The sequence below is a fragment of the Lithobates pipiens genome, unplaced genomic scaffold (genome assembly GCF_037356315.1).
Source record: "Lithobates pipiens isolate NorthernLeopardFrog02 unplaced genomic scaffold, aLitPip1_a1.2 Scaffold_19, whole genome shotgun sequence".
NCBI classification, from domain to species: domain Eukaryota; kingdom Metazoa; phylum Chordata; class Amphibia; order Anura; family Ranidae; genus Lithobates; species Lithobates pipiens.
Window position 1 is genome coordinate 469,303,108 of NW_027507764.1, and position 12,850 is coordinate 469,315,957.

The 12,850-nt window shown below is 40.3% G+C and overlaps 1 protein-coding gene across 6 annotated transcripts in view; it reads right to left on the reverse strand.

Annotated features, from left to right (window-relative positions):
• The window catches only part of EYA1 (EYA transcriptional coactivator and phosphatase 1), a 145,471-nt gene that overhangs the window by 50,803 nt on the left and 81,818 nt on the right, over positions 1–12,850 (reverse strand). For all 6 annotated transcript variants that reach the window (XM_077492859.1, XM_077492860.1, XM_077492858.1 and 3 more), the window contains one exon: positions 7,501–7,590. In XM_077492859.1, the coding sequence (XP_077348985.1) occupies positions 7,501–7,590 (90 nt within the window). The remainder of the gene's footprint in view (positions 1–7,500; positions 7,591–12,850) is intronic.

The window sequence follows — 12,850 nt, forward strand, 5'->3', positions numbered from 1 at the left end:
ATACTACTCAAAATTGAAATTTTCATCTACATAGCTAGAAAGGTAAAATTACAGGTATGAAAGTTACAGATAGGTGTTAAAATTACAAGATGTATTTTGTTTTTAAAAGGTAACATTCCTGTGCAGCTCCATTCCCATTAAAAGACATGCAATTTTTAAAGACATGCAATACAAAATGCATAGATAAAAACGTAACATTGAAAACAATGGCAAAGAACTTTCCCAGCACTAAAGGTGCAGTTTTAGGTGCGGTACAAGTTGCCTAAAGCAAATAGCCCTATATATAGCCAATAATATGACATGTGATAATATCAACTGAGAGGCATGTTTAAACATGCCATGCAAACTATGACAACTTGATGTATCAGACGGCTTTTTGTACAAGAAACATTGAAGTATAGGTAACAAAAGTTTATAAACTTTAGCAAAATTATACTAGTAATAGGAAGAATGCATCTACAACCCATTATACAAAGAACTGCTATCTGTAGCTTGCAACCAAATTTGACAAAGCCAATTATTTTACATGTTTACATGAAGGTCAGGTTAATATAACCCAACACAGAGTCTGCAGGGTCCCCCTTTTACAGTGCAAGATGTAAAAGAGAACACTATGGATTCTGATGTGAAGGAGAACTCTGAGGATGTAAGGGGGAATGCTGCGGACTCTGGTGTAAAGGAAAACTCCTACTGATGTAAGTGGGATTCTGGTCAATCGAGCCCCCCCCCCCCCCCACCCCTTACAAGAATAAACAGAACTCCCCTTTACATCACAGCCCATAGAGTTCCCCTTTACATCACAGTCCACAAAGTTCTCTTAAATCATAGTCCAGAATTCCCCTTTACATCAGTCGCCACAGAGTACACCCTTACGTTGCACTGACAATAAAAACTCTGATGTAAAGGGAACTCTAAGGACACTGATTTAAAGGGGAGCACTGGAAACTCTGATGTGGGGGGAGGGGGACGTTAGAGACCACAGACCACCTGCTGCAGACTGCAATTTGAACAAGCCAGCTGGCAGTCAGATGCTTATTCACTTATAGAGTACCCAGTTGGTTGCACACGTATATGGTTCTTTTATTTTGTAGCCATCATTATTTTTATTTTTTTTATATCTAAAGAGTTGTCATGTTTTATTCAGTATATACAAATTATGTATATTGAATGGAAACATTTTTAAGTGGTTTTATTTCTTTATTGTAACTGTTTTCTATGCTCAGTAAATGTAAATACTATTTTGCCCATTAACAATATATGGTGTGCATTGTGTGTCTTAAATTGATGCATCTCCATCCCTTTGGGTCATCCCCCCTCCCATCTTAGAGTTTGGGGGGGGGGGGGGGGGCTCAGGCAGCTACCTATTATGCCCTTATTATAATCTGCCACAGCCCTATAACAACTTGTAGTCTTGACTTTTGGTGGTGCTAATTATAACACATAAAGACAGTTCAACATCTTTCAGCAGGATTTAATTGTTGCTTTTATTATGGATAAAGCTTAATTCATTTACATCTTTAATACACAAAAGTCTCAATGCACTAAACTATGACCCTTGTTATTTGCCAATAGAATGGTATAAATAATGACAGCTCCCTGCATCTCACTCTGCACAATCAAAATAGGATGGCAAGCCCTTCCATATCAGCAACAAAGGATGCATCACACTAGCATCTGATTCTCCAAACAAAGCATTGAAAGAGCACCTCTAGCTTGCTGTATATATTACAGCATTATCTACACACCCACCCTCATCACCGCCACCACCACCACTAGCAGTACATATATCTCTCTCCCCAGAATATACACCCCTCTTCCAATGCATATTCATCCTCAGCAGCATTTCAATCCCACAACAAATTTATCCTCCCAGTGGTAATAGTCACCTTTCCCACTAATCTTGTTCTTCATCTCCTCCTGGGCATAGAGCTACACACATGTCTATAGTGCAAGAAAGTGTGCTTCGTGGTCAAACCCCGTACCAGGACTAGAGGAATATGTTAATTTAGTTGGATCATGGCTAAAGCACATTGTGTTTTTTTTTCCTGACATAATCCTCCTTTGCCCCTTTAGCACAAAAAAATGCCCCGAAGAATGAACAAGACTGTGATGGGTTCTAGCATCGTAATTTTTAGGATAGGCAAAAGTCTTGTGTTTTTTCCTTTTTTTTTTTTTGTGAAACATGTACTCATTTATGGCCCTTAGCATGACATTTGTTAACATTGAAAACTAGAATTCAGTTCTTACACAATGTTGCTGAATCATTATTCCTGTAATGGCTACACTTACAATATGAGCTCTGTTGAGTTAGCAGATGAATGAAGGTCATAATTCCCACACTACAACAAATATATTATCACAGCCTTCCAATGCTTAAGAAATACTGTACTTTATAGCTAAAATGTTAGCAATGTATATTTGAAAAAAATGGCTAACCGAAAGTGATTCTAAAGTCAAATAATTCTTTATCTTAATCCATGCATTAAGGTAAAAAATGTTGCGATACTGGTTTCCTCAAACACTTGCTTGAGTCCTCTCTTGATCCAGGGTTGTTCCTGGTTGCAGAAGTGCTGGTCTCTCTTCTTTCTCTAACAGGGCAGACTGAGAGCAGAGGGAGCCATTGGCTCCTGCTGCTGACAGTCAAATTTTGTAAGAAGGGAGCGGGGATGTGGCTGAACCATGGTGTATGTGTCTATGGACGCACACAGCCCAGCTTGGGAGCGCAACCCCATGGGTGCCCCCACAGCACACAGCTTGCTATGGGGGAACTCAAAGAGGAGGAGGAAAGGACAGTGCCAACCGGGGACTGCTAAAGAAGAGGTAAGGTTCTGCTCTGTGCAATAGCATTGTACAGAGCAGGTAAGTATAAACCACTTTTTATTTTAGGAAAAAATTGTCTTTATAACTTTAATGAAGAACTCCAGCATGACTGCTTTTAAAGTTTTAGGAGGTAAGCCTTTAGGCTAAAGTAATAGGCTTCATAGGAGTTTATGGAGATTTGTTGGCTTCCCAGCATTCTACAAAACAGAGTGTTGGGACTGGAAGTATATGGACAGCAGGAGCACAGTGAGCATAGCAGAATTTATAATGTGCTATGCCCAGTGAAGGTAAGTGTAAAATTCACATTACACTTACCTAACCCAAGGCATTTAAATTATTCTTCCTTGATTTTTTCTCTAATGTATTCAACGTTTAAGTCAGTGTTTTGTTTTTTCATCATATTACATTTGTTTATATATCTGTACACTTCTTGCATTTTTCTAAATACCGTATATACTCGAGTATAAGCCGAGATTTTCAGCCTCTTTTTTGAGGCTGAAAGTGCCCCCCTCGGCTTATACTCGAGTCATCGCTGTCTGCCCGCTCGATCAGCGTGTCGAGCAGACAGACAGCGGCCATTCTATTCAAAAGCCGCGCCTCCGGCTCCGCCTTCGCCTGTGATAGGCGGAACACTGAATTTCCCAGCAGCCTGTGTTCCGCCTATCACGGACATCGTATCATCCTCGTACTACGGACGAGGATGATACGACGTCAGTGATAGGCGGAACACAGGCTGCTGGGAAATTCAGTGTTCCGCCTATCACAGGCGAAGGAGGAGGCGCGGCTTTTGAATTTTATAATGGCCGCCGAAGAGGGCACGGGACGGAGGCAAGGCAAGGCAAGGCAAGGCACGGCACGGCACGGGACGGGACGGGACGGAGGCAAGGCAAGGCACGACACGACGGCAAGGGACGGCACGGCACGGGACGGCACGGGACGGAACGGAACGGAGGCAAGGAGGCAAGGCACGGGACGGAACGGAGGCAAGGAGGCAAGGCACGGGACGGAGGCTCGGGACAAAGGTAGGCTGGACACACACACACACACACACACACACACACACACACACACACACACACACACACATGGATACACACACACACAGGGATGGGTGGATGGATGGAGACACACACAGGGATGGGTGGATGGATGGAGACACACACAGGGATGGATGGATGGATGGAGACACACACACACAGGGATGGATGGATGGATGGATGGAGACACACACACACAGGGATGGATGGATGGATGGACACACACACACACACAGGGATGGATGGACGGACACACAGGGATGGACGGACACACAGGGATGGACGGACACACAGGGATGGACGGACACACAGGGATGGACGGACACACACACAGGGATGGACAGGCATGTCTCACCCTCGGCTTATACACGAGTCAATAAGTTTGCCAGTTTTTTTGGGGGTAAATTGGGGGCCTCGGCTTATATTCGGGTCGGCCTATACTCGAGTATATACGGTATTTTAGATCTTTTCATGTGACAATACTGAAGAAATGACACTTTGCTACAATGTAAAGTAGTGAGTGTACAGCTTGTGTAAATTTGCTGTCCCCTCAAAATCACTCAACGCACAGTCATTAATGTCTAAACAGCTAGCAAAGTGAGTACACCCCTAAGTGAAATTGTCCAAATTGGGCCCAAAGTGGCAATATTTTGCCATTATTTTCGCAGATTGACACTGGGGTCCTCTTCCACTCCTCTATGACAACATCACAGAGCTGGTGGATGTTAGAGACCTTGCACTCCCCAACCTTCCATTTGAGGATGCCCCACAGATGGGTTTAGGTCTGGAGACATGCTTGGCCAGTCCATCACCTTTACCCTCAGCTTCTTTAGCAAGGCAGTGGTCATCTTGGAGGTGTATTTGGGGTCATTATCCTGTTGGAATATTGCCCTGTGGCCCAGTCTCCGAAGGGAGGGGATCATGCTCTACTTCATTATGTCACAGTACATGTTGGCATTCATCGCTCCCTCAATGAAATGTAGCTCCCCAGTGCCGGCAGCACTCATGCAGCACTCATGCAGCCCCAGACCATAACACTCCCACCAACATGCTTGACTGTAGGCAAGACACATTTGTCTTTGTACCCCTCACCTGGTTGCCACTACACACGCTTGACACCATCTGAACCAAATAAGTTGGTCAGGACATGATTCCAGTAATCCATGTCCTTAGTCTGCTTGTCTTTAGCAAACTGTTTGTGGGTTTTCTTGTGCATCATCTTTAGAAGAGTCTTCCTTATGAGAGGACAGCCATGAAGACCAATTGGATGCAGTATGCGGCGTATGGTCTGAGCACTGACAGGCTGACTTCCCACCCCTTCAACCTCTGCAATGCTGGCAGCACTCATACGTCTATTTCCCAACGACAACCTCTGGATATGACACTGAACACATGCACTCAACTTCTTTGTTTGACCATGGCGAGGCCTGTTCTGAGTGGAACCTGTCCTGTTAAACCACCGTATGGTCCTGGCCACCTTGCTGCAGCTCAGTTTTAGGTTCTTGGCAATCTTCTTGTAGCCTAGGCCATCTTTACGTAGAGCAACAATTATTTTTTTCAGATCCTCAGAGAGTTCTTTGCCATGAGGTGTCATGTTGAACTTCCAGTCACCAGTATGAGAGAGTGAGAGCGATTACACCAAATTTAACACACCTGCTCCTCATTCACACCTGAGACCTTGTAACACTAAGGCCGCGTACACACGGGCGGACTGTTCGCCCAACTAAGTTCGTCAAACAATCCGACAAACAGTCCGTTCAAAATTAGCATGAACGGACTTGACCACACACGATGAACGAACAGTCCGCTGAAAACGTGCGTGATGACGTGTACAGCACATACGACGGGACTAGAAAAACGACGTCCTATACACTGCAATGCAACCTTCGGCCGTGTAAACCCTTTCTGAGCATGCGCGATACTTAGTCCGTCCAACTTGCCTACACACGAGCAGACTGTCCGCTGAAACCAAGTTTGTCTTACGGAAATTCCGTAAGACTTTGTTCGTCAGACTGTCCGCTGAAACAGTCCGCTGAAGCCCACACACGAGCGGACTGTCCGCTGAAACACTGTTCAGCGGACTAAGTTGGGCGAACAGTCCGCCCGTGTGTACGCGGCCTAACGAGTCACATGACACTTGGAAGGGAAAAAGGCTAAATGAGCCCAATTTGGACATTTTCACTTAGGGGTGTACTCACTTTGGTTTCCAGTGGTTTCTACATTAATGGCAGTGCGTTGAGTTATTTTGAGGGGACAGCAAATTTACATTGTTATACAAGCTGTACACTACTCACTACTTTAATTTTGGGCAAAGTGTAATTTCTTCAGTGTTGTCACAAGAAAATAAATAATAAAATATTTATAAAAAATGTGAGGGGTGTACTCACTTTTGTAAGCTACTGCATATATATATATATATATATATATATATATATATATATATATTTATTTATATATATATTTTTTTATAACTATATAAAATATCTGAACCCAAAGAACAACCTCAAAGAACAAGCATTTAATATTTTGCAGCTTACCAGTCCTAAGATGTGCTGGCTGCATTTGTTTTCTTTTTTCAGGCTAAGTACATTTTCTGCAAGTACAGAAAAACACCTATTAATCTTGCCAGATTTCCAATGCCCTTGTAACTTCTTGTGCATGTAATATCTCATATAATGTTATCAGCTTTCCCAGCTATTGTACATGAACTGCAAATCACCTCCCCCTTATGTAATGGCGATAAAGAGATGGGGAGTTGTTTGTAGCCCATATCTGGAGAGCAGTCTGGGGTGACAACAGTGTGTGGATGGTGTTACCCCAGGGCAGATAGCGTGTTACTGGCAGGATCACCAGGTGAAAATAATGATAAAAAAATCCTGAAGAAGGAAACCAATGCAACCACCTCATCTAAGGATTTATAAACTGCACATCTCTGTACAAAAATGTAAAATCTAATAGTCTGCACATGCACTTATATCAATTATTGCTACCTCATAGCTCCCCTGAATATAGGGTGTTCAGCTCCAAAGTCAGAACTCTGACATGATCATTCCCCCTTTCATGCCCCACCTGCTTCTCAGTTGGTTAGAGGGATATGGAACATTAAAAAGGGATGCAGGGGGCTGGGATATGTCAGAGATCTGTCTTTAGTGCTACACTGAGCATTGTGGATTGGTGGGCTCATGGGCAGCTCTGAAAGGCAAAGAACGGGGCCTGTTTTTAACATTATCTACCAGATTTAAATCTTTAAACAAATGACAGATTCTTTTTATTGAACTGAGTTTAGGGAAGGAATACATTAAGCATGACCAGTGGGGAACAAAATGTTACATAAATTCATAGTGCATACCTTTTATGATAGCATGCATCAATGAACAATTCCTTAATCTATGAATATTAGTATAAAAATTAATTTTCCTTGTATTAAAAAAAAAGTGAGTTAGCCATTATTGTAGGCCAAAAAAGAGATTTACCAAAGGGAACACATACAGACTTATTCAAAAAGGAAGTGCACAGAGCAATGATGACTTAATGCTCTTTGCACCTCTCTTTGCATTGCCCCACTGAATAAATCTAATTAAAAATATATCAATCATATAGAGCCACAGAATCAGCTTTCTAACCAAAAAGAAACGGTACTCACTTCCAAATCATTGAAAAATAAGTGTGTATCGGCCAAGTTGAAAATCATTTCTTCCATTCGAAGCCCAAGTGATACTGAGGTTGGTGGATCCTAAAGACAAGCAAAAAAGCAAATTCAAGAACCAAACAAATGATCAAAATTATTAGTTATGTTAAGGTGCAAATAGAACAGACCATTGAACTATTTTACAGCAGGGTCTATGGTTGCCAGTTACACCTATGTATTTTAGCACACCATCACAAATATACCTGTATACAGGCCTGCAGGAATTGCTTATGGCTACAGGATTTTGAGATTAAAGTAAATGATTTGTGGAACAGATTTTCTAGAAGAGGTGATAAAGGCAAGTGGTTAAGTTAGGCTTATCAGAGAGCTAGGGTATACAATAGAGAAGACCCTCTAGTCTACATGAACAAAAGTGAGATAAAGACTACCAGATTAATCCTGAAATATACTGGCATCTCTTACAGAATTCAGGACATCTGTGTCAAGATTTGGCATCTTTTAACAAATGATGGATGCATCAATGTACGGATTCAATAAAGCTCAATCAATGAGTGCTATTTTGGTCCAGTGATTTTTCCTGGAGAAAAGGTGACACTTTAGCGACCATATATATGAAACATGGACTTTAACTTGAGATCACCTATTGTTAGGCAATGTAATTGTGAACAAAATGCAAAGGTAGAATTGAAGAGATGTTGGGTGATTGACAAACAGGTTCTACCTTCGGAAAACAGGTGGATCATTGTCCCTTCTCAAATGACTTTTTGCATATTGAGGCAAACAAATATAAAAGTTACCATCTTATGGCATAATGTATTCCAAAATCATATACTGCGATTTATGGTTATTATGAGGAACATTGCTGGACAGCTGCTGTATTGGTCTTAGGACAATGCCATTTAATATAAGACACATATTTTCTCAAAGTTGTATTATTTTTTTATATTAAGGCAGAAATTTACCTTATGGGGGGGGGGAGTGAATATGAATGCAGGATGTTTTACTATGTTTAAATACGTTAATACAGATTCCCATTGTGTAAGGTCGCCAATAGATGGTTAGAATCTTGGCTGGTTCAGCAGGAACTGGCTGAGATTTAAACTGTTTGTGGGGAGGATGAATGTACCAAGTTGATCGATCGACTAGCAGCTGCTGTAGCTGTTATCAATATTCACTGCCTTCTCCCAGCGGGGACGGCTTCCCCTGCCTGCCCCCACCCCCCAGGAGCAGACAATTGCTGGGCAGGAGGGATTCCCCTGTTAGCACTGTTTGTGTTGATGGGGGAATCTCTTGAATTTCTTTCCTGCAACCTGTGGTTACAGGATAAAAATGTACACTGTCTATGGCTGGCCTATGGATTGTAGAGACTGGAATTCCGGGCTATAATTGGTTGTATTTACAACCTATTTCCTTGCGCACTGGCTAAACTTGTCGTTCATACACACGGTCACACAAATGTTGGCCAACAATTACAAATGTAGTGACATACATGACTTACTACGTTGTTTTTCAGTTCTTTAGCGCCACCCTTTGGGCTACTTCTGCTAATTTAGTGTTAGTAGAAGTTTGGTGAGTGTTGATTCGCGCTTTTCTTTTTGCGTTTTTTCACTTAACACTTTTCAGTTTGTGCTTTTCATTTTGTGCTTTTCAGTTCCTTCTGAACAGTCATTCGTCAACCAGCCATATTGTGGAATAGGAGGAGATAACGTGCTATTTATTATTGGCCTTGGAGTTGTTGCTTTGATTTATTTATTTTTGGTTGAATAATGATTTGATTTGGTATATTTTCTATATTTTTGGATGCATAGAATAAACTTTTTGGTTAAGCTATATTGGCAGATAGCATGTCTAATTTTATTTGTTTTATTTTTTAATGCACAATAAAAAAATTGTGGAGAACAATACTTGCTATGTGTGTTACTTAAAATAGAAGTTTGGGAGCAGGCAGTTTTTTTTAAAAAAGGACACCAACATAGTTGCATCTATTGATGAAAAGACATAATAATGTTATTCCTGATATCACTAGAAAAAAAAGCCTTTGAAAATTTGTTTGCAATAACTGCATCAGTATCACCAGCAAAGAAGTTTCATTATTATCCCATTAAAGAAGAAGAGAATTGAGCGCTGTATTTGGAGATTTAATAATCTGCCATGTCACGAATGTTAATTCTCGATTACAAACGCTAGTTTACAAGACTGACCGCTTCTGCTCCTGAGCGTATTTGTATTTTGGACTTTTGTCTGACAGACTTCTGTACACACGAAAAATTTAACAACACAAATTTGTTGGCGGAAAATTTGAAAACATGCTTGCCAACATTTGTTGGTGGAAAGTCCGACAACAATTGTCCAATGGAGCATAGACACGGTCGGATTGTCCGCAAACAGCCTGACATCCAACATTTCCCATCGGAAAGCCAGATCGTGTGTACGGGCCTATAGCCTGCATTTTGGACCTGGAGTCAGCATACATATGGTTTGTGGCATTCAAAATATATTGCGTTAATGCATGTGCGGAAATTTGCCATTGTTTTAATGAGTTTTTAAAAAACTATGAGCTCATTTTTATATCAGATAGCTGACATAGAAGGTCCACTTCAAAATTGTTGTTGTCATTAAATCAGGACACAACATGGTCTCTTGCTTACACTTTTTGGACTTAATCTTAATCATTATTTCTTATGGTGTTAGTTCACATACTATATCCTGTGCATTGATATGCATTGTCCCATGTCAAATTACATGGCATGGCTACACTTCGTTAAGCACATTAAAAGCCACACCCAAAGAAATGCACTTGAATATGAATCGCAGCTGATATCTTAGCCAGATCTGTTCCTGGCCCCTTCAGGCATCTTGATTGACTACCCATGGTCATTGGAGGTAAGTAATCCCACCACTACAGAATTCTGAGACTGTACACTGAACTGTGAGGCTCAGTTTACAATCCATAGGAACTTTCTAGCAGGCAGGTAAAGGCTTTTATTGCCCTTGAATACACATACAGATTTTCTTTTCCAATAAACACCTTCCTGCAAGCAAATTTGTAAAGCTATATGCCTGTTTTAAGCAGGTTTATATAACTGTGTATCAATACCAATCATTGAATTCTTGATTGGTATCCTATATGCTTGAAAATGTTTCTCTCTAATTATCATATTGTAAAGCTACACATGCAGAAATGATTTGCAGAGCACAAGTACCATGCTTGTGAAAGGGCATATAAAGATTACAAGTGTTAATTCTTCAATGAAGACAAAATGCAAGTGCTAATAAAATGCATGTACTTTAAATACACATGAATGCATATAAAGCACATCAGAATACATCTATTAAAATGGTTCTAAAGGCTAAACATGTATTTCTTAATGCATTCTCTGCATTAAGGTAAAAAACACCCCACTAACTGTTCCTTCCCCATCCCTAAACACTTACCTGGCTTCTCTCATCTATCCAGCGCTGTCCCCAGTTGCAGCATAGGCTTCTGCTGCTGTCAGTCAAACTCCTGGAGGAGGGAGTAGGGGAGTGGTTTACCAGTACTGTGTGTGTCTATGGCTTCACACAGTATGGTTCGGGAGCATGTCCGCACTGGTGCCCCCATAGCCCATGGTTTGCTAAGGGGTCATTGGAAAGAAGGAGCGGATAGTGTCAGCAAGGATCCGCCAAAGGGAAGGTAAGGGACCACTCTGTGCAATATTGTTGCACTGAACAGATAAGTATAATATATTTATTTTATTTCAATTTAAAAAAATAGCCATTGACATCACTTTAAAATCTGTTGGTGTGTGTGCAGAAGTGTCAATAGACCAAAATAAAGTTAAAATAAACTAAAGAGAAATATGGATATACACACATATTCAATAAACGGTATATTCGATGAATTACGTGGCATTCTCTGTCTCAACAGTACTTTGATTAGGAATATACCAAAAACAATGATATTTAAGCAGTAGTGTCATTAAATAAAAATCTTGATAATTTGAAGAATGAATGCATTCATTCTGACACTGCTAATCAAATTTAATTTACAGGTTAGTGATATTCCAAGTTAATCAAAGATATCTGTAGAGAATCACTGGGATTCTGTGACGCAGGCCACCCACATAGACTTAAAGTCTTTTGTTTGAGATTAACGTATAACACACTTTATGTTCTCTGCAGAAATTGCCATATCAGCTGGCTCCTTACTGAGCTAATAAAATAAAAAACAGTGTCCAAAGCCGTGGTTTCTAAATACAATGCAGATGTCTGGCTTGTTTTCATTTGTATAACATTTTCATGATTTTTATACATAGAACACATGCACTGATCGTTACATATATTTGTTGGATTATGTATTTGGCAGTTGTTGAGAAAGAAAGCAAAAGTCTACAAATTTGTTTAGAATATCTCAAGTTTTTGTACATGGGAAAACATATCTTAGGGCATGTGAATTTGCAGCATTTTTAGTTCTGATTTACAGGCCTTCTGTTCTTTATTTATTAAGATATAAAATAAAAATACGCTCAAATTTTTCTAAAATAAAGATTTGTAAGGGCAGTCCAACTCTAGAGGTAATAAATATTAATTAGAGGATCTCAGATTGACACACCAGCGAGTGTTTTATAATTTCTAAAATTGGTCTTCAAAATCATTGCAACCAATGAATTAATGTTACCTACAGGAAGAGAAAAGTAGTAAACTGCAAATAATGACAATAAAATAGGCAACATAAAATTACTATGTTATAATGATATATAGAGGTTGATTTACTAAACTTAGAGAGTGCAAAATCTGGTGCAGCTCTGCATAGAAACCAATCAGCTTTGAGGTCTTATTGTCAAAGCTTAATTGAACAAATTGAAGTTAGAAGCTGATTGGCTACCATTCGCAGCTACATCAGATTTTACACTCCCCAGTTTTAGTAAAGCAAACTCATAGAGTAAATGTAAACAAATCTGACCTAAATCAGAAGGTCTATTTTTACACTTTTGCAAATTAATATTTTTAAAAAGTCTATTTGAAGCTTAAGGGCCCTTTCATACTGGCAAGCCAATCAGGTCCGCTTGTCAGTATTTCTGGCAGACCGTCCGAACTACAAGTACCAACAGCCTGTTGCGTCTGACAGCTTGTAGTTCTCAACGAACTACTAGGGCACTAGTGAGCACTTTATTGAGTCTTCCTGTCATTGTGTAACTGCCTGCATGTACGAGGTACGAACAGACAGATACACTGACAGTCTGCAGGAGCCTAAGATTGCACCCGTGATGTGCTGATCAAGAATGCAATGCTTTATGGGCTCCTAAACAAAAAAATTATAATAAAGACACATTTTTTACCTGAAAATTGTGCATTTTTTTTTTTT